Genomic DNA, 22,650 nt, shown 5'->3' with positions numbered 1-22,650 from the left:
CACCCGGCTCCCGCTCGGAGTATCCTCGGTGTGCGCAGTCCTCCAGCGCATCATAGAAAACACCCTGCGTGGTTTACTGCATGTTGCTTAGATAATGTGTTAGTCACAGGGGCCACAGACCAAGAATATTTGCAGAATCTCGAGGCGGTGTTGAAGCGGTTTCCAAATATGGGGTCCGTCTATGCTGTGCGAAGTGCTGTTTTATGTGAAAGTAGTGGTATACTTGGGGTATCGGGTGGACCGAGATGGCTTACACCTGATCACCGAGAAGGTGTGGGCATTCAAAATGGCCTCCACTCACAAGACATATCAGGACTTTGCTCTTTTCTTGGACTAGTTAATTATGATGGGCGATTTATTCCAAATCTGGTGACCGTCCTAGCCCTCTTTCACTTGTTCCTGAAGAAGTGCCAGCCTTGGGCTTGGGGCCAGGCCGAGGATGCGGCTTTCATGACAATAATAATCTTTATAATCTATATTACTGTCACAAGTAGGCTTACATTAACACTGCAATGAAGTTACTGTGAAAATCCCCTAGTCACCACATTCCGACGCCTGTTCGGGTACACTGAGGGAGAATTCAGAATATCCAATTCACCTAACAGCACGTCTTTCTGGATTTTTGCGAGGAAACCGGAGCACCCGGAGGAAACCCACACAGGCATGGGGAGAACGTGCTGACTCCACACAGACAGTGACTGGGAATCGAACCCGGGTCCCAACTCGGGTCTGGAATGCATTGCCTGAGAGCGAGGCGGAGGCAGGTTCAACTGAAGCTTTCAAAAGGGAATTATGATGTGAAGATGCCGGCGTTGGACTGGGGTGGTCACAGTAAGAAGTCTTACAACACAAGGTTAATGTCCAACAGGTTTATTTGGAATCACTAGCTTTCGGAGCACAGCTCCTTCATCAGGTGAGAGGGAATTAGACTGGTATCTAAAAAGGGCGAATACTCAGGATTACAGGGAGAAGGCAGGGAACTGGTACTAGACAAAGACCTAGAACATACAGTACAGAAGGAGGCCATTCGCCCCATCGAGTCTGCATCGACCCACTTAAGCCCTCAGTTCCACCCTATCCCCGTAACCCAATAACCCCTCCTGACCTTTTTGGTCACTAAGGGCAATTTAGCATGGTCAATCCACCTAACCTGCACGTCTTTGGACTGTGGGTGGAAGCCGGAGCACCCGAAGGAAACCCAAGCAGACACAGGGAGAACGTGCAGACTCCGCACAGACAGTGACCCAGCGGGGAATCAAACCTGGGACCCTGGCGCTGTGAAGCCACAGTGCTCGCCACTTTTGCTACTGTGCTGCCCAAAACTAGGTGAGTTGTTCAATCGGAGAGCTAGTGTGGACATAAAGGGACAATTGGCCACCTTCTGCAGCGAAACATTTGTGTCCTTCTGCGAAAAACGACTGAATGAACAAGACATCATTCATGGTTAACTGTTCGATTAAATATTCAGTGTTGGTGCAGGTCTTCCCACAGTTTAATCAAGTGTTCAAACATTACAGATGAAACCTATGCAAAGAGGTAGTTTTTTCTGCAACTTAGACAAAACATAAAACTTGTAATAACTTTTAAACAACTATTAATAGAAATTCTTTGTCTAAATTGAAGCAATTGGTCGGATTTTCACTTTTACCACCTTAAGGGAATAGTCAATACCCTTGAAAGGGACCCATATCACTCCATTTTCTACTTCATATGGCATGTTGTTACGAGGATCATACAATCCACCATGGTAGTAAATTCCATTTAAATTAGCTGCCAGACAACTATTGTACCACCAACCCCCTCCATAGAACTGTGCACAGTTCTCCTCCCATTTATCATTATCTCTGTCGTAAGTGCTAAATTTCATGTTTACATGGGAAGTATGTTCCCCATCCAATGATAGCCCTGTTATTAATGCATCCCCAGCATTCCCAACATAATTGGCAATATTTAGCATATAGCTTTCTGATTCGGAGCCCACAGTTACTGCATATTCAGCAAATACCTCATTCCCTGACCAGTCTTCTAGCTCGACACGAAGGACACTTTCCTTCTGTGTGAGTAAATGGAGGATGTCATTTCCTAGCCAGACATCTCCTCGGCCTTGATCGTCAATACTACCAAACCCGCTCTTGTACTCATCCCAGGATCGGTTAAACTGAACCGATCCACCCATTCGCTGCTGAACTAAAACCCAACCACCAAGCCCAGTTCTCTGATCACAGTAAACCGTCACAACATTAGCAGAGCCAGTGGGTTTTATCTTGAATACACCATCTTCGGCTCCAAGCGCATGTTTTTGTATGATGTCATCACAATCTGAAAGAAGTATTTTAAAACTTATGTTAAATTAGAAATGCTGGAGAGAGTAGTTGAACAAATGTTTTCGTTGCCCACAAGTAAATAAGTTACTGTTAGAACTAGAATTGAGTGGGCTGACTGTAAATGTCACAAAATGCTTTACCCAGGAGGCCTCTTGGAAAGTAAAAATAAATCAAATTCACAACTCAGCATTCATGAAGATACATGTCTTCCATCTTACTGGGCTATGAAAGGTGTCTATATTAATAACAATAATAATAATCTTTATTAGTGTCACAAGTGGGCTTACATTAACACTGCAATGAAGTTACTGTGAAAAGCCTCTAGTCGCCACACTCTGGCGCCTGTTTGGGTACACAGAGGGCGAATTCAGAATGTCCAATTCACCTAACAAGCGCGTCCTTCGGGACTTATGGGAGGAAACCGGAGCACCCGGAGGAAACCCACGCAGACACAGGGGAGAATATGTCGACTTCGCACAGACAGTGACCGAAGCCGGGAATCGAACCTGGGTCCCTGGCGCTGTGAAGCAACAGTGCTAACCCGTTCCAGCCTCCCCGAACAGGTGCCAGAATGTGGCGACTAGGGGCTTTTCACAGTAACTTCATTTGAAGCCTACTTGTGACAATAAGCGATTTTCAATTCATTTCATTTTTCACTGTGCTACCGAATATGTTTTTAGATTACAAGCTATGCCTGCCAAACAAGTTACTGCTATGTAGCAGAAACACCTAGTCATGGAACATTGTATAATTCCAACCAATTGATTTGACCTGCATAGTGGTTAGATATAGCACTTGGGACGAAAGGGATCAAAGGATATGGAGAGGGGGGCTGGATGGTGAGGTCAGGCTATTGGGTTGAAATTCAGCCACGATGATAATGAATGACGGAACAGGTTTGAAGGACCAAATGACCTCTTCCTGCTCCTATTTTCTATATTGAGTCTACTTTATCTGAAAAAAACAACATTTTGTTTGATTTAAAGTATGCTTAAACATACCTTTCCCAATGTAGTCTTTAATCTTTTGTACTTTATCTGTGTTAAAGCTGCGAGCTTGTACATCCAGGAACTCCTCTCCAATGTTCTCATTAAAGAACAAGTTTGGATCCAAAGTAGGTTGTGTGGTATAAGTGATTTTTGGAAACCCCTCAGAATCCTCTGCATAAGTGAACTGGCGACCACTGCTAACATGAAACGATTCTGTGTGAGATGCTTTGCTCTTGGAAATTGTCACCTCTTTGGTTGAAGGGAAGTCGTACTTCCTGTTGTCGATTGTAACAGAATCACCAAAATGTCCGGAATGTGAATCATTGGTGAAATCACCAAAATTGTCAGCCTCTGTATGAGTTGAATTGCCAGAAGAGGCTTTACTTGCTTGCAGCAATGATATTTCCTTAAAGTCTATTTGTTCAGAATTGTGGAATAATGCATCAGGAAAAATATTTTGATTGGAAACCTGCTTGTCACTATCTTTGGCAAAAAGTTGTTTTCTGACAGTTTTGGAACCAGTTGTGGAGTGGTATATTTTTGTGCTATGAGAACTATATGCGGAAGTTGTTTTGACTGAATCTGTTGTGAAATGTGGCTCTTCAGTTTGACTATCCACACCAGCACGCATTAAGGATGTTTCTGCTTTCCTCGCACTGTTGACTCCAGGGGTGAAAGCCACGTCAGCCCTCCCTGTGTTGTCGATTCCATCAGGAGTGAAGGACACAGCACCAAGCTTCATGCTAACTATCTGGGTGTCTACACCTTTGTCAGTGGATACAGTATTTGAAGTCATAAGAGTAGGAGTTAAGAATGATCCTTCATAATAGTCAGGAACTAGGTGTGAATTCACATGCGGTGCATCATTTTCTAGGGTAATCAACTGAGTGTGTACTTCTTCCCAGAACTTGGGATACTCATGATCAATATCAGATGCAGATTTAGTGTCAGTTACTTCATCAGAATTCTTCACCAAACTCATTTTGAGTATAGTTATTGGCTTTTTATATACAATACTATCCAGTCTAATGTCTGTCAGTGATTGGAGGGATTTCTCCATTTGGGCATTACTTTCTTTGTTGATATTATAAACGATTATCTTGTTACAAGATCCTTTGCAAGATTGTATTATGATGTCGGTGTCAACCTGATAAGAAGAAATAATATTATAATCAAACAACAAGTCATTATCGGAGAAATTTGGTGAGATTCTATTTCATGCCCTGCACACCGTCAACCCTGCCCCACCGCGCCCCTCCCCCCACCACCACCACAGCCCCACAGTTCCCAATGAGCAAGAGGGGATAATAGTTTGTATTAACTAACTCTCATGGATGAGTTGCATTGTTCAGACATTCGTGGAAGCATAAGCTGGATACCAATCAGCAGCTTGAAGGACGATATGTGACCTGAGTGCAGGATTATTAGGTGAAATTAGTCTTTATCAATCATACAAAACAGGCGCTAGTGAATTGGTAAACCACCTTACACAATGTCCAATGTTCTTTTCCACTAATTGGCACCGAGAATGGCGGGCCTGCGGGTGCGGATACAAAATTGAATGCAAGCAATTTAGGACACAAGAATAAAGAGACTTCTTTGCACAGAGAGTTGGGAAACGATGGAATTCACCCCCAGGATTAACAGAAACCATTCCAACATTAGGTTGGATCAGGGATGAAGAGAAAGGAGATTAAGGGATATAGAGACAGGAAGGGAAAATGTGATGTCATAGAATTTACAGTGCAGAAGGAGGCCATTCGGCCCATCGAGTCTGCACCGGCTCTTGGAAAGAGCACCCTACCCAAGGTCAACACCTCCACCCTATTCCCATAACCCAGTAACCCCACCCAACACTAAGGGCAATTTTGGACACTAAGGGCAATTTAGCATGGCCAATCCACCTAACCTGCACATCTTTGGACTGTGGGAGGAAACCGGAGCACCCGGAGGAAACCCACGCACACACGGGGAGGATGTGCAGACTCCGCACAGACAGTGACCCAAGCCGGAATCGAACCTGGGACCCTGGAGCTGTGAAGCAGTTGTGCTATCCACAATGCTACCGTGCTGCCTCATGGAGGATAAATGGCATCACGGACTTACTGGGCTAAAGAGCCTATTTCCTTGTTGTAATCTTTGAGCAGTTTTTCATTTGGTTCTCTGGAGCCATTTAAAAATGGCCAGCTGGACCTGAATCTGGGATTCCCACCCCCATTACCAGTTCCCCCAATTTTCACTGGCATGGGATAAGGGTACAGGGAGTCAGCCCACACCCTAAACTCCCAACCTGGTGGGGTAGGTATCTCTTAGCCCACTGCAATTTTAAGGAGTTGGGTCAGCTTCCCCCTGACCCTTGCTTCATGACCCCTCAGAGGAGCTGTGAACCACAGTTTTGAATCAGAAAACCTATGAACAGTAAGTTCAAAAGGCCTAAACCATGCACCCTCCCATGTCCCTTCCATGCCCCCATTGCCAACTCCATTCCAACTCAGTGTTAACCCATGCATCCCACCCACCCTTATAACTCCCTTGTAAACTCAATGCCAACTCATGACCCTCACCCAATCCCATGGCCCCTTCTAGGGCCATGTTACATCAATGCTAAATCATTTAAAAAAAAAATTTAGAGTACCCAATTCATTTTTTCCAATTAAGGGGCAATTTAGCGTGTTCGATCCACCTACTTTGCACATCTTTGTGTTGTGGGGGCGAAACCCATGCAAACACGGGGAGAATGGGCAAACTCAATGTCAACTCATGCCCCTACCAATCCCCATGGCTCTTTATAGCCCCCAAGCTAACTCAAAGTACTTCTGTGACCATTTGATCAGTCTATAATATGTACAGAACCAATAAACCCTACAGTTACTGGCAAGTGTGAATCTGCTTAGTTATCAACCATTCATTATTGTTTAACAAGAAAACTGGTATTCCGATAACCCTAGAAATGTGTCAATCAAACAGTCCATTAATGTATCAATAACAGAAGATTAATGCATTTGACAGCTCTTAATCTTGTACAAATAAACAGTGAGACATTGGCAAAACAGATCACAGAAAAATGTTAGCCCCATAGAGATGTCAGTCAACAGTCCTCTGCATCTGTATAAACAATTCACTCACATAAGAAGATAAAATAGATAGTGAGAGAAACTAGCCCAGAGACATAAGAACTGAATACAAAATCTTCTATAGGTAGCCGGAAAGAAAGCAAGTGGAAAGAGTAAACACAAGTCCCTTAGAGGCAGAGGCAGGAGAAATTATAACAGGGAATAAGGACATAGCTGAAACATTAAACAGATACTTTGTATCTGTCTTTAGGTAGAAGCCACAAAATTCATCCCAGAATTGATAGGAAACCGAAGGTCACACTAGAGTCACCAAGGTACTTAGAATATTAGTAAGGAGTTAGTTTTGGAGAAATCAATGGGACTAAAAGCTTGCAAATTCCTTGAACCTGATAGCCTTCCACACTAAAGAGATAATTAAAAAGATAATGATAATTATTTGTTTTCAGCTTCCAGACCTCGTTAGATTCTAGAATGGTCCCCATGGATTGAATGGCTGTAAATTTAACCTCATTTTTCATGGAAGGAATGTGGTGAACCACTGTATTAGGGGATGTAAGGTAGGACCTGCACTACAGGTTCGCCGGTAGCCCCTGACGGCTGGCTCCGCCCACTAAGAACTGTATAAATATGCATGGCCTCCAATGCCCTGCCATTTCGCCAGCTGCAGCAGGAGGCCACGCATCTGATTGCAATAAAGCCACAGTTGTACCCAATCTGCATCTTTGTGCAATTGATTGCGCATCAATTTATTGCAGTCAGATGCGAGGCCTCCTGCTGCAGCTGGCGAAATGGCAGGGCAATGGAGGTCATGCATATTTATACAGTTCTTAGTGGGCGGAGACAGCTGGCAGGGGCTACCGGCGAACCTGTAGTGCAGGCCCTACCTTACATCAACCAGTACGGTTTGCGGGCCACCTCTCCGTACTTAGATAATGTCACCATCTGCGGCATTGACCAGCAGGACCACGATGCCAACCTCGATAAATTCCTCCGCACTGCCACTCTTCTCAACCTGACCTACAACAAAGAGAAGTGTGTGTTCAGCACGACCCGGTTAGCCATTCTCGGCTATGTAGTCCAAAACGGACTTCTCGGGCCCGACCCCGAACACATGCGCCCCCTCATGGAGCTTCCCCTCCCCCACTGCCCCAGGGCCCTCAAACGCTGCCTGAATTTATTTTCCTACTACGCCCAGTGGGTCCCAAACTATGCGGACAAGGCCCGCTCACTCATTCAGTCCACCCAATTCCCCCTTGCGGCCGAGGCACAACACGCTTTCTCCCGCATCAGAGCAGACATCGCCAAGGCCGGGATGCGCGCAGTGGATGAGTCACTGCCTTTTCAAGTAGAAAGCGACGCTTCAGACGTTGCCCTTGCCGCCACTCTAAACCAGGCAGGTAGACCCGTGGCATTCTTTCCCCGCACCCTTCATGCCTCTGAAATTCGACACTTATCCGTCGAAAAGGAGGCCCAAGCTATCGTTGAAGCTGTGCGGCATTGGAGGCATTACCTGGCCGGTAAGAGATTCACTCTCCTCACTGACTAACGGTCGGTAGCCTTCATGTCCAATAACACACAGCAGGGCAAGATCAAAAATGACAAAATCTTGCAGTGGAGAATAGAGCTCCCCACCTATAATTACGAGATTTTGTATCGCCCGGTTAACTCAACGAGCCCCCAGATGCCCTCTCCCGAGGTACATGTGCCAGCGCACAAGTAGACCAACTCCGTGTCCTACACGACAGCCTTTGTCACCCGGGGGTCACTCGATTGTACCATCTGGTCAAAGCTCGCAATCTGCCCTACTCCATCGAGGAAGTAAGGACAGTCACCAGGGACTGCCAGGTCTGTGCGGAGTGCAAGTCGCACTTCTACCGGCCGGACCGTGCGCGCCTGGTGAAGGCTTCCCGCCCCTTTGAACGCCTCAGCGTGGATTTCAAAGGGCCCCTCCCCTCCACCTAGCAAAACACGTACATTCTCAGTGTCGTCGATGAGTACTCCAGATTCCCCTTCGCCATCCCATGTCCCGATATGACATCTGCCACCGTCATCAAAGCCCTCAACACCATCTTCGCTCTGTTCGGTTTCCCCCCTTACATCCACAGTGACAAGGGATCCTCATTCATGAGCGATGAGCTGCGCCAGTTCCTGCTCAGCAGGGGTATGCCTCCAGCAGGACGACCAGCTACAACCCCCGGGGAAACGGGCAAGTAGAACGGGAGAATGGGACAGTTTGGATAGCCGTCCAGCTGGCTCTACGGTCCAGGAACCTCCCAGCCTCTTGCTGGCAGGAGGTCCTCCCTGATGCTCTCCACTCCATCCGGTCACTATTGTGCACCGCCACTAATACCACACCCCATGAACGTGCTTTTACCTTCCCCAGGAAGTCCACATCTGGGGTGTCGCTCCCGACTTGGCTCGCAGCCCCAGGACCGGTCCTTCTCCGTAGGCACGTCCGACTCCACAAGGCGGACCCCTTGGTGGACAGGGTTCACCATGCCAGCCCTCAATATGCCTACGTTGAGTTCCCCGACGGCCGACAAGATACTGTCTCACTCAGGGACCTGGCACCGTCAGGTTCCACCCCAACACACTCCCTCAACTATGCACACCCCCCTCCCACCACGCCGCCAACACTGACCGCACCAGACCACCCCCCCCCCCCCTTCTGCACAAGAGGACGAAGAGGACTTTGGCTTGCTCCTGGAGTTCCCCGATGACTGGCCAGCATCAGCACTGCCCCACCACCATCAGTGCCACCTCCACCACCGCCAGCACCGACTTCGCCGTCACTGTTATGCCACTCCCAACGAAGCACCAAAGCACTGGATCAGCTGAACCTTTGACGGACTCTGGACCGTCAACGTGGACATTTTTTTTTTTTCTTCTTAACACTGTACATAATTGCACTATTTGTATATAGTTTCACATCACCCCAGCCGGACTCATTTTTAACAGGGGGTGAATGTGGTGATCCACTGTAATAGGAGATGTAAGGTAGGACCTGCACTACAGGTTCGCCGGTAGCCCATACCGGCTGGCTCCACCCACTAAGAACTGTATAAATATGCATGGCCTCCAGTGCCCTGCCATTTCGCCAGCTGCAGCAGGAGGCCACGCATCTGACTGCAATAAAGCCACTGTTGTACCCAATCTGCGTCTTTGTGCAATTGATTGCGCATCAAGGAGGAAGGAGGAAAAATGGGGAACCAAGGGCTTATTAACCTGACCTCAGTGGTGGGCAAAATACTAGAATCTATTATTAGGGAGGTGTTAACTGGACACTGAGAAAATCACAATGTCAACACAGATATATGAAAGGAAAATTGTGTTGACTGTTCTATCAGCATTTTTTGAGAATCCAACCAGTAGGGTGTAACTGGGGGAACCAGTGGACACCATCTGTGTAAATTGCCAAAAATAAATTCGATAATATGTAGTTCAGGAGATTATTACACAAAATTAAACGCAATAGCATGAGGGTAACATGTCTGAATGGATTGAGGTTTGTTTAACAGACTGGAAATTTGGAGCACGAATAAATGGGTTATTTTCAGGTTGGCAGACTATAATGAATGAGGTACCTCAAGGGTCAGCTTGTCAGCCTTAGCTTCTTACAACCTATGTCGATGGCTTAGTCAAGAGACTGAGTCTAAAGTTAGGTAGGACAGTTAGCGTGAGCAATAGATGAAATGAGGCTGAAAACGGAATTAGACAGATTAATTGAGTGTGAGCCAGAATGGGGCAAGTGGAACATAACATGGGGAAGTGTGTTAATAGGAAAATATTAGTGGCAAAATGAGAAAAATGGTGAGAGACTAGGAAATGTTGGTTCAGAGGCATTTGGGTGTCAATGTACACAAATCACAGAAAATTAAGCAAGCAATTAGGAAAGCACATAGTGTGTTAGCCTTAATTACAAAGGAATTGCAGCATAAGTGTAAAGAAGTCTTCCTGCAATCATATGAGGCCACATCTGCAAAACTGTCTACATTTCTGTTCTGCTTACCTGAAGGACATCTACACGTGTCTTAGAGGGGTGCACTAGATTGATTCCTGAGAGAAGAGGTTGGTCCTATGAGGGTCGATAATGGACCTATCTCTGGAGGTCAGGACAATTAGGAAGATCTCACTGAAACATTTGAATCTTGACAGGCCGAAGGGTGGAGGTTTTTTCCCCTGATTGGAGAACCTAGAACCAATGATCGCAATCTCAGAATAAGGGGTGCATCATTTAGGACTGAGATGAGGAAATATTTCTTCACTCAAAGACTTATGAAATTTTGGAATTGTCTACCGCACAGAACTGTGGATGCTCAAATGTTTAGTATATTCAAGTTAAAGATTGAGAGGATTTTAAATACTAAGGGAATAGAGGGATATGGGAATCACGGGGGAAGGTGGAGCCAAGATAGAATATCAACCATGACCTTATTGAAAGGTGGAACTGGCCCCAGCGGCCAAACAGCCTATTCCTGCTCCTATTTCTTATGTTTTTACAGTCTTAACCATTATGAAATAAAGAAATAATTGCTGGTCTGACATATCAGTAAATGCCATATCAGATGTATTTTGTAGGACTCTTGGTAGCTTTCAGGGTGGTTATTAAAACTCTCCTTGCTCCACACTCTTTCTCATGATCTCTGAGCCCTTTGAAGGTCTGTAGTCCAGCAATCTGTGCCCGGCCAGCTAGTGTTTCTTTTCCTCAACATTGCGAGTTCAATTGAATGAAATCCAAATTAGAAAAAGAGGTCATGCCCTCACTGGCAATGCTGGGCACCCTCACCCATCCATTCTCTGCCCAAGACCGTGATAGGTAATAAATCCAACCCATATATTTATGTTTGTTGCACATGCAAACATAATCCTTCTTCTCGATTTCTCTGCCTGAAGGTAGGTCTGATCCAAAGCACCACAACCTCTACCCCCTTTGAAAGGGCAGGAAGCAGATCCTGAATGTACACCAGCTAGAACACGAACCTATCCTCATGGTGTTGGAACCAATCTGATCCCCACCAGCAGTCCCAACTGATCCAAGCAGCCACCACCCCACCAAAGTCTCCAGGCTACTGTGGCAATATGTACTTTTACATACATGTTGTAGTATAGAGGCATGGATGGTGATGGTAGAGGCTCCAATTTTCTTTCCATCATATGGTTGACCAGAAATTACACCTGCTCTTACCGCCTTTCATTGGTGTGTGTTGGAAGAATTTATAAGTTGATGCTCAACCTGTTAGGCTGTGTTATGAGCTCATCTTCCTTAAGCAATCAAATCCTGGATTGAGACTTTGGGAATGATCCCCCCACCCCCCCGGAGCTAACACATGAAGAAATGTGATTGGAAATTGTTAGGAGGGATGTGGATGGCGAGGAATCTGAGGAAGTGGTTGGAGCTGGCGTTGCATGTGATTAAGATCAATTTTTAAACTAATTGAAAACGGAAAAACAAAGAGCGGAATTCTCCTGCTACCTCAACTATGTGTTTCTCGGCAGCGCACCATTCATTGGTGGCGGGATTCTCTCGTCCCGCTGTTTGTCAATGCGGTTTCCCATTGAAGTCACCCCACACTGCCGGGAAATCCATGGGCAGGGGTTTGTTGAGGGCAGGAACAGAGGGCGGGATTCACCGATCCTGAGGCTAAGTGTTGACGGCGACATAAACAAAGTCGCGTTTTACGACGGCGTCAACAGGCCCCCAGGAGCAGCAATCCTGTGCCCTACCGGGGGCCAGCATGGCACTGGAGCGACTCACGCAGCTTCAGCTGCCGAGACCGGCGTCAAACGGGTGTCGCGGGTCTGCGCATACACGCTGTGGCCTGCGCAAATTCGCGCACGCGCGCTGCGACCGGCACAAACCCACGCACGCGTGCGGGTTCCCTTCTCCGTGCTGGCCCTGATGCAACATGGCGTAGAGCTCTCGGGGCTCGGCGTGGAGTAAAAGAAGCCCCCACCAGGAGGAGCCGGCCCGCCGATCGGTAGGCCCTGATCGCAGGCCAGGCCAGGGTGGAGGCCTCCCTCCCCCCCCCGGTGTCAGAGTCCCCTCCACTCCACCAGGCCGCCCCCGCAGGGTGGACGCAGAGGACCCGCCGGGTAGGACCACATGTGAACGGCGCCAGCGGGACTCGGCCTATCTCGGTGGCCACTCAGCCCATCCCTCGTGGAGAATTGCGCCCCCCCCCACCCTCCGGCGATTCTCCGACCCGGCGCAGGGTCAGACAATCCCACCCCTAGAATCCCAACGGCCGGAGAATTGCGGCCCAAATATCCAAAATGTTTTTGAATGTTAACACAAGCTGTTGGGAAATGAACATCAATTGTGATTCCATTTCTGATAGTGGTAATAGCGGCAATGATTTAGGGACACTTCCCATCACACTGCAGCCAGTGAATGTCCTGCCAGTGTTACCCACATCCTGAGAGCAAATTAACAAGTGCAGCTGCCAACTTTAAAGAAGTCCTTTCTCTCTGAATACATTTCAAATAATAATAATCTTTAATAATAATCTTTATTGTCACAAGTCAGCTTACATTATCACTGCAATGAAGTTACTGTGTGAAGCCCCTAGTCGCTACATTGCGGCGCCTGGTCGGGTACACAGAGGGAGAATTCTGGGGCGTCATTCTCCGACCCCCCGCTGGGTCGGAGAATGGCCGTTGGCCGCCGTGAATCCTGCCCCCGCCCCCGCCGAAGTCTCCGGTACCGGAGATTGGGCGGGGGCGGGAATCGGGCTGCGCCGGTTGGCGGGCCCCCCCGCTCAATTCTCTGGCCCGAATGGGCCGAAGTCCCGCCCAGAAATTGCCTGTCCCGCCGGCGTAAATCAAAGCTGGCATTTACCGGCGGGACCAGGCGGCGTGGGCGGGCTCCGGGGTCCTGGGGGGGTCGGGGGGGATCTGGCCCCGGGGGGTGCCCCCACGGTGGCCTGGCCCGCGATCGGGGCCCACCGATCCGCGGGCGGGCCTGTGCCGTGGGGGCACTCTTTCCCTTCCGCCTCCGCCACGGCCTCCACCATGGCGGAGGCGGAAGAGACTCTCCCCACTGCGCATGTGCGGGAAACTGTCGGCAGCCGCTGACTCTCCCGCGCATGCGCCGCATTTCTGCGCCAGCTGGCGGGGCACCAAACGCCATTTCCGCCAGCTGGCGGGGCAACAAACGCCATTTCCGCCAGCTGGCGGGGCGGAAATCCCTCCGGTATCGGCCTAGCCCCTCAATGTTGGGGCTCGGCCCCCAAAGATGCGGAGCATTCCGCACCTTTGGGCCGGCGCGATGCCCGTCTGATTGGCGCCGTTTTTGGCGCCAGTCGGCGGACATCGCGCCGTTGGGGGAGAATTTCGCCCCAGAATGCCCAATTCACCTAACAGCACGTCTTTCGAGATTTGTGGGAGGAAACCAGAGCACCTGGGCGAAACCCACGCAGACACAGGGAGAACGTGCAGACTCCACACATACAGTGACCCAAGCCGGGGATCGAACCTGGGACCTTGGAGCTGTGAAGCAACTGTGTTAATCACTGTGCTACCGTGCCGTAATGTGGCTAGGACATTTCGATTTTCAGAAAAGTTAGAATATGGGGAGGATATTCAAACACATGTGAAGAAGATTAAACAAATACAACTACAGCCAAACAATTCTGCCAGATATTGACTTTATGACAAAAATGTAGTATTAATAATTAAAAATTCTCTAAATAAGACTCACAAACCTCCAAATTTTCCAACCATCAGAAAAAAAACATTGCAATTTTAAAATAAAGCATCTTTACCTCCAGCCTTGCGATAACTTTGAATTGTTCTAATACGTTATTTTGCAGCAGTGATAATTTGAGACTTTGATCATTGGTTTTGTTCTGCAAGATGGTAAGTCTGGTATTTAGATCATCCACCAGCTGATAGTAGGTGGTCCCAAATCCTAAAAATCATGAAAGAATTCCATTAGATATGGACAAAAAAAATGTCTAGAGTTTCTTAATGCACCTTTTGTAAAGGCACTAAAAATTGAAACTAAATGTTGGAGAAAGAATTGCATTTCCTTAAGCAAACTTGAATAGGGAGAGAATATCAGGTTTTATAAATTCCTCATTTCGAGGTGATATGGGTGGTACAGTGGCTAACACTACTGCTTCACAGCACCAGGGACCCAGGTTCAATTCCAGCCTCGGGTCACTGTCTGTGTGGACTTTGTACATTCTCCCCATGTCTGCGTGGGTTTCCTCCGGGTGCTCCAGTCTCCTCCCACAGTCCAAAGATGTGCGTGTTAGGTAGATTGGCCATGTTAAATTGCCCCATTAACGTCCAGGGATTTGCAGATTAGGTTATGGAGTTATGGGGATTGGACGGAGGAGTGTAAATGGTTGGATTGATCATTCGAAGGGTCGGTGCAGACTCGATGGGCCGAACAGCCTTCTTGTGCCCCTTAGGGATTCTATATCCTGAAAACTTGAGTTAGAAATTCAATTTTAATATCTGTTGAAATAAAAGCTGAAACCTTTTTTCAGAATGATGAACACAGTAACCACTCACTTTCCATTGCATTCAGAGTCTGTTTGATCCTGTTAATCGCTTCAGTCACAATAAGATGAGTATTCTCAAACGCTGTGAAATAAGCCTCCAACTTCCGTCGAATCTCCTTGATACTGTCGTTATTTTGTCGACTCTCAGTCTCCACTAGTTCCTGCACTCTGCACCCAGATGGACATTTACGGCCCTATTAGATTAATACAGAAGTTTTAGTTACTTAATATATTTCATTTCGCAGACTTCCGGTGGCGGCTATGAAGGAGTAAGTCGCACATTTGGTGCCTCCCGCTCGGGTCGGACTTTTGGACCTTTACCCCGGACCTTTTTCTGTTTTTCAACGGTGGATTCGTGGGCTGAGGCAATTGGGCACCGTTTCCACATATTAGTGTATGGAGCAAAGGACCAGAAGTGCTCGAAAAGGCAGAAATAAGAAGTTAGCCAAGAGCTGTATGGAAGCTGCAGCGGGAGACAGTATGGCCAAGGACCGGACCCCTGGGGTGGCAGCGCAGCGACCAACGGAGCAGGTGATGCAGGTCATCCAGGACGGCTTTGCCAAGCAGAAGCGGGACTGCCTGGACCCGATTAAAGAATCAATCGGTCGGCTGGAGCTCAGATTGGACGCCCAGGATCGGGCGATCCAGAAGGTTGAGAAGGCGCTGGCTGAGCAGGAGGAGTATCAAACAGCGCTGGAGCTGGCGGTGGGGTTGCTTCGGAACCAGCAGAAAAGGCTCCTGGAGAAGGTGGAGGACCTTGAGAATCGGTCCCGCCGGCAGAACCTAAGAATTGTCAGGCCCCCGGAGGGGGCTGAGGGACCGGACGCTGGGGCATACGTAGCGGGTATGTTTGAAAAGCTGCTGGGGGAGGGAGCATTGCCCCGACTGTTGGAGGTGGACAGGGCGTATAGAGTGCTTGCGAGGAAGCCGCGAGAGGGGAACCCTCCGAGGGCAATGGTGGTTAGATTCCATAGGTTTCTGGACAAGGAATGCACTCTACAGTGGGCCAAGCGAACGCGGAGCTGCAAGTGGGACAACAATATCCTGCGGGTGTGCCAGGACCTGAGTGTGGAGGTGGCTAGAAAAAGGGCAGGCTTCAACCAAGTTAAGTCAATCTTCTTCAAGAAGCAGGTGAAGTTCGGACTCTATCCGGCTCGACTTTGGGTCACATATGAGGACCAGCATCATTATTTTGAGTTGCCCGAAGATGCGCTGGACTTGGCTAAAAGAAAAGGACTGGTGGGAGTCTGAGAACTCTCGAACTTTGGGGGAACTTGTTGACCTATATTGGGCCCCTTTTTTTTCTGTTTAAAATTGGTTTTGTCTCTTCTTATTGTTTCATTTCTGTTTTTGAGTTCTGTTTAAGAAGGGGGGGGGGGAAAGTTTATTTTCCGTTTTCGGGTTCTTTTTTCTTTTTCATTGATGTGCACTTTTGTGGGGTGGAGATGTGCCTGTTTGAGTTTCGGTGGGTGGTGTGTTTTTTTTCTCTCTTGCTGCTGGGTGTTTGTCTGGGGATTGTTAGATGAGGGAATTTGTTTGTATGAGCGGGGGAGGGGAGCGAGGGAACAATAGGTGGGAAACTTCTTGGCGCCGGGAGAGGGGGCCACCAAGCTAGCTGGTGAGCTAGCTCACGGAAGCACAGTGGCGGTGTGCATATGCTCAGTTTACTAGATGGGTTAGGTTTTAGAGTAGCGTTGCTGGGGGGGCGGGGGGGTTCTGCTGACGAGAGAGGGAATTCGGTGGAGGGAAAGTGAGGAGGTCGGGGGCCGCCGAGGGGCGGGCCGGAGGAGGTGCGGCACGGGGGCTGAAGGCGGGCCCAAGATAGGGGATGGCTGATCGACGGAGGTGGGGGGCACTTTGCCCCCCAACTAGGCTGATCACATGGAATGTTCGAGGGTTAAATAGGCCGGTAAAGAGGGCACGTGTGTTTGGGCACATAAGGGGACTGAAAGCAGACGTGGTAATGTTGCGGGAGGCTCACCTTAGAGTAGCAGACCAGGTTAGATTGAGGACGGGCTGGATCAGCCAGGTTTTCCACTCGGGGCTGGATACAAAGACCAGAGGGGTTGCGATTCTGATTAACAAGCGGGTGGCATTTGAGGTGGGAAGAATAGACTCGGATGTGGGAGGTCGATATATCATAGTTAGCGGCAAGCTGCAGGGGATGAAGGTAGTGCTGGTCAATGTATGTGCGCCAAATTGGGATGATGGGGTTTTTATAAAGAGGGTGCTAGGGAAGATTCTGGATTTGGACTCTCACAAGCTGACCTTGGGAGGGGACTTTAATACAGTTATTGATCCAGGCCTGGATCGGTCATACTCGAGAAGGGACAGGGTGCCAGCAATGCAAAGGAGCTGAAAGGGTTCATGGAGCAGTTGGGGGAAGCGGTGTGCGAGAAGCTGAGGAAGTGCATGCTGAATTATCTGCGGGTAAATGATATGGGGGAGGTCTCAGCAGTGGTGGTCTGGGAGGCGCTGAAGGCAGTGGTGAGAGGAGAGCTGATCTCGATCCGGGCTCGCAGGGACAGGACGAGTAGGGCAGAGATGGACCGACTGTAAAAGAGATTCTACAAGTGGACAGGAGGTACGCGGAGGCTCCAGAGGCAGGGCTTTTAAGGGAACGTCAGAGGCTACAGGCGGAATTTGGCTAGTTAACCACAGGGAGGGCAGTGGAACAGCTCAGAAAGGCGAGGGGGCGATATACGTGCACGGTGAGAAGGCCAGCAGGATGCTTGCACAGCAGCTCAGAAAGAGGGAGGCAACTAGAGATATAGGGAAAGTTATTGACGGGGATGGGAACTTAGTTGGGGACTCGGCAGAGGTGAGTAAGGCCTTCCAGGACTTTTGCAGCAGGATGTACAGATCGGAACCCCCTGCAGGGCCTGGTGGATGAGGCACTTCCTGGAGGGGCTGACCTTCCCGAAAGTGAACGGGGAGCTGGTAGAAGGGCTGGGGGCCCCGATCGGGTTGGAAGAGAGAGTGGAGGGCTTGAAGGCCATGCAGTCGGGTAAGGCCCCGGTACCGGATGGGTATCCAGTTGCGTTCTATAAAAAGTTCTCCGGGATATTGGGACCGGAGCTGTTGAAGATGTTTAACGAGGCTAGGGAAAGAGGGATTCTGCCCCAGACGATGTCACAGGCCACGATTTTGCTTATCCTGAAACTGGACAAGGACCCAGAGCTATGTGGGTCTTACAGGCTGATTTCCCTGTTGAACGTAGACGCCAAACTGTTGGCCAAAATTCTGTCCTCTAGGATTGAGGACTGTGTACCGGACGTTATTGTGGAGGATCAGACGGGGTTCGTTAAGGGCAGGTAGCTGGTGTAAGAAGGCTGTTAAACGTGATCATGATGCCCCCGGAGAGTAGGGAGGTGGAGGTAGTGGTCGCGATGGATGCGGAGAAAGCTTTAGACCGGGTTGAGTGGGATTATTTATGGGAGATTCTGGAGTGGTTCGGATTTGGGAGGGGCTTTATTGACTGGGTCAGGTTGCTGTACCAGGCTCCTGTGGCAAGTGTACGGATGAACATGACGACTTCGGACTATTTTAGACTGCACCAGGGGACGAGACAGGGATGTCCCCTCTCCACACTGCTGTTTGCGCTGGCTATAGAGCCGCTGGCAATTGCTCTGAGGGCCGCGAGGGGCCGGAAGGGGCTGGTCCGGGGGGTGTTGGAGCACAGAGTCTCACTGTATGCGGACGACCTGCTTTTGTACGTTTCAGACCCAATGTAGGGGATGGAAGAAATTACGGGAATTTTAGGGGAATTCGGCCGGTTTTCGGGGTAAAAGCTCAATATGGGGAAGAGCGAGATGTTTGTGGTCCAGGCGAGGGGTCAGGAGAGGTGACTGGGGGAACTGCCGTTCAGAGTACCTAGGTATCCAAGTGGCGCGACCGGCTACATAAATTGAACTTGATCAGATGAAGGAGGATTTCCAGAGCTGGGATGCGCTCCTGTTGTCTCTGGCGGGCAGAGTTCAAACGGTAAAAATGACGGTCCTCCCGAGATTCATCCCGCGGTCCTTTTTTAAGCGGGTCAATGAAGTTATAGCGGGCTTTGTGTGGGGGGGCAAGTCCCCGTGAGTGAAGAGGGCAATGCTTGAGCGGAGTCGGGGGGATGGTGGGCTGGCACTGCCGGATTTCAGCAATTATTACTGGGCAGCTAATATAGCCATGGTGAGGAGGTGGCTGGTTGGGGGGGGGGGGGGGGGAGCAGGCGTGGGTACTTATGGAGACGGCTTCTTGCAAAGGTACAAGTCTGGGAGCGTTGGTAACTGCGCCTCTGCCGTTCCCGCCGGCGCGGTACTCCACCAGTCCAGTGGTGGTGGTGGCCCTGAGAGTCTGGGGGCAGTGGAGGAGACATGCGGGGGCAGAGGGGGCATCGGTATGGTCCCCAATCTGCAATAATCACCGGTTTGCCCCGGGGAGGGTGGACGGGGGGTTCCGAATTTGGCGGAGAGTGGGGATTGAGAGGATGGGGGACTTGTTTATAGAGGGGAGCTTTCCGAGTATGAGGGCGCTGCAGGAGAAGTTTACACTGGCGGGTGGAAATGAATTTCGATATCTGCAGGTGTGAGACTTTTTGCGGAAGCAGGTACCAACCTTCCCACTCCTGCCACTAAGGGGGACTCAGGATAGGGTGGTTTCTAGAGGATGGATAGGGGAGGGGAGCGTTTCGGACATATATAAAGAGCTTTTGGGATCGGAGGAGACGTCGACCGAGGTGCTGAAGCAAAAGTGGGAGGAGGAGCTGGGGGGAGAGATAGAGGAGGGCCTCTGGGCGGATGTGTTGAGTAGGGTCAACGCGAACGCAACATGTGCCAGGCTCAGCCTGATCCAATTTAAGGTCGTTCACTGGGCTCACATGACAGTGGCCCGGATGAGCAGATTTTTTGGGGTGGAAGACAGGTGTGCAAAATGTGCGGGGGGGCCAGCGAACCATGTCCACATGTTCTGCGCATGTCCAAAGCTGAGGGGATATTGTCGGGGGTTTGCTGACGTCATGACCAAGGTATTAAATACAAGGGTGGCATTGAGTCCAGAGGTGGCGATTTTCGGGGTGTCGCAGGATCCGGAAATCCAGGAGGAGAAAGAGGCAGATATTCTGGCCTTTGCTTCCCTGGTAGCCCGGAAGCGGATATTACTAGCATGGAGGGACTCGAAGCCCCCGAAATCAGAGACCTGGCTATTGGACATGGCTGGTTTTCTCTGCCTGGAAAAAAATTAAGTTTGCCATGAGAGGGTCATTGTTCGGGATCGCCCGGAGGTGGCAACCGTTCATCGACTTCTTCGCGGAGAATTAATCGTCAGCAGAAGGGAGGGTGGTAGGTTAGCGTAGAGTAGAGGGTTAAGTAATGGTGGGACCTGTGGGAGAGGGAGGCGGTAGTTGCACTATGTTAATATTTTCATATACATTGTTTATATTGTTGCTGTTACAATGCCAAAGAAATACCTCAATAAATTGTTAATAAAAAAATATATATATTTCATTTCGCACAAAAGAAAGAGATGACAACTGCACCACCTACCCAGTCATCCTCTGCACAAATCGACCATTCCTTCTCTGAACATTGTTTCAACCTAGACCAGTCCCCATTTTCGACAGGCTGCGGACCATGAGGTGCAAGAATGGACTTGGACTGAATCTTCAAGTGTAAGAAACCAAAAGGGCATTGGTTTTGCATATACAGCGCTAACACACAAACATCAAACTGGTGTTTTCTCTTTCGTGTGAAGATAGAATGCTGCCTTTAATAAAGGCTTTACTAAATCCACAATCATGACGATACAGCATTTATGGAATGTTTCAGTACACATTGCGTAATAAAATATACAATATTCTTTCAAACATTTTTATAAATATTTATTTAGAAAATAAACATAATATGGCACTGACAGCAGTGAGACACGGATGTCTTCACTTTCAAAGGTGACAATAGGAGTTGCTATATTATTGACATAAAGTAGGCATTTATCTTCACCAATAGGGTGGTAATCTAATGGAGCAGATCACCCGGCTGTTGTGGAATCACTGATTTCAAATATTTCAAAATATCAGAAACATGTGAATTTAACATCCATCCCCTTACATAATTTAGATTGCGACCCTCTGAGAGGTAAGTTGTACTGCTCGGCAACCCATATGGAGGTAAGTGACCAGGAAGTACCACACAAACATCCAAAGTCCATGATGTCTAATTTGTAACATCAGGAGACAGCAGGTGGGAGTACTCACCATCTCTTAATTTTGATGTTCTGGACAAGGTTCAGAATGCCATCTTGGCTTTGTACCAGAGTGGCGTTATACTGAGTCTTTGTCTTGTACCCCAAACATCTTTATCCAATCTCGCCTGAGCTCCCACCTGTCCCTGCTTCACCTGCTCCACCCCCTCTTAAACAGTATAAAATCCATCACATTTCTCCCTCTCTGCAGCTCTGAAGAAGAGCCATATGGACTCGAAACATTAACTCTCTCTCCACAGAAGCTGACAGAGCTGCTCAGTTGTTTTTTTAATCGTACTGAATTTAGTGCAAAGTCAGATTGTTATGACCTTCGGATTTTGTCTCTTTTAGTGCATTTGATAATACTTTGGAACGTTACTTCCATGTTTCACTTCCACTTTCGGATTAATATGCACCTAAAATTACTTTGTATGTGTGAATGTTCGAGTCCGGATGGCTCTTCTTCAGAGCTGCAGAGAGGGAGAAATGTAATAACTTAAATATTGACTACATATGGGCTAATCATTGTCTTAGACTCACCTCACTAGAGATTATGGTAATTATATTAGATATGATAATAACCTTTCAACTAATTTTTTTCCATGAAGAATTATTACATTCAAATGACAGGAACTATTTTTCCTTCAAAGATTGATTCTCAAATGCTCCAAACCCCTGTCATGTAGAAATTCCCAGTCACATTATCCCTAGATTCACAAGGACCAATCTGCAAAGGAATATGCACAGCACCTCATTTTACCTCATTAAATTTACCTAATTCTTTACAGATTCATTATTACTGTTATAGAAAAAAGAGGACTTCTGAAGATTAATGGGATTTGATTTATATCCTACTCTTGCTGCTGTTCATAACTCCTTTGTAACTTTATTATACAGGAGTTATTAAGTCGGCCTACTCTCAGGATATAAATCAGTGCCCACGGGTCTTCACAATGTATCCTCTGTGTACGACTTATTCATAAGGAAAACTTACCCAGTCAACTAACATGAAGCATACAAACAACCCAAAGGCCTGTCCAGCTCTCATCTTTCTAGCTCTGCAGCAAAGCTTTGAGGTAATGTCACTTCTCTCTCCCTTCTAGCAAATTTCAAATCTACAAAATAAGAATCAGTCAGTGTTAGTGGGAAACCTACTTACCCATTACTGTGGAGACCCTGTTGATCATTTACCATCCAGGTCTTGCTGAAATTCTTGGATTTTACTGATGCGTTGTTGACACATCAAAGGTCAATAGCTTCTAAAGTCTGCAAAACCTTTGTGCAAATACAACATGGAATTGATGTAGTGGTTCCACAGGGATGTTTTTAATTCGGATCGTTCCAAAAAGAGAGACTTAAACAAATCAAAATGGGCACCTTTGATAATCTTATATTCTTTATCTCTGTGCTCGCTATCAACTTTGGTTCAGTGGTAGCATTCATTCCTTTAAGTTAGATGGTCCTATGTTCAGAGCCCAGAGACCTGGTGCAATGATTTGGACGATACCTTAGGTTGATGTTCTTTCTGGTC

General features: G+C 48.2%; 1 protein-coding gene across 2 annotated transcripts; it reads right to left on the bottom strand.

The window, feature by feature from the left end:
* Positions 1-854: 854 nt before the first annotated feature.
* LOC140408591 (fibrinogen alpha chain-like) lies at positions 855-22,272 on the bottom strand. Of its 2 annotated transcripts, XM_072496005.1 has the most exons (6): positions 22,114-22,272; positions 20,426-20,542; positions 14,908-15,091; positions 14,151-14,296; positions 3,326-4,460; positions 855-2,319 (listed from the first exon to the last, which is right to left on the bottom strand). In XM_072496005.1, the coding sequence occupies exons 1-6, from the start codon at positions 22,165-22,167 to the stop codon at positions 1,613-1,615; spliced, it is 2,343 nt and encodes a 780-aa protein (XP_072352106.1). In that variant the 5' UTR covers positions 22,168-22,272; the 3' UTR covers positions 855-1,612. The 2 variants fall into 2 exon arrangements, with proteins under 2 accessions (XP_072352106.1, XP_072352107.1); XM_072496006.1 differs by lacking the exon at positions 20,426-20,542 and having other exon boundaries at positions 22,114-22,250.
* Positions 22,273-22,650: the final 378 nt, after the last annotated feature.

Source organism: Scyliorhinus torazame, chromosome 3 (assembly GCF_047496885.1).
Source record: "Scyliorhinus torazame isolate Kashiwa2021f chromosome 3, sScyTor2.1, whole genome shotgun sequence".
Taxonomy (NCBI): domain Eukaryota; kingdom Metazoa; phylum Chordata; class Chondrichthyes; order Carcharhiniformes; family Scyliorhinidae; genus Scyliorhinus; species Scyliorhinus torazame.
This window is presented reverse-complemented; position numbering and strand designations above follow the sequence as displayed.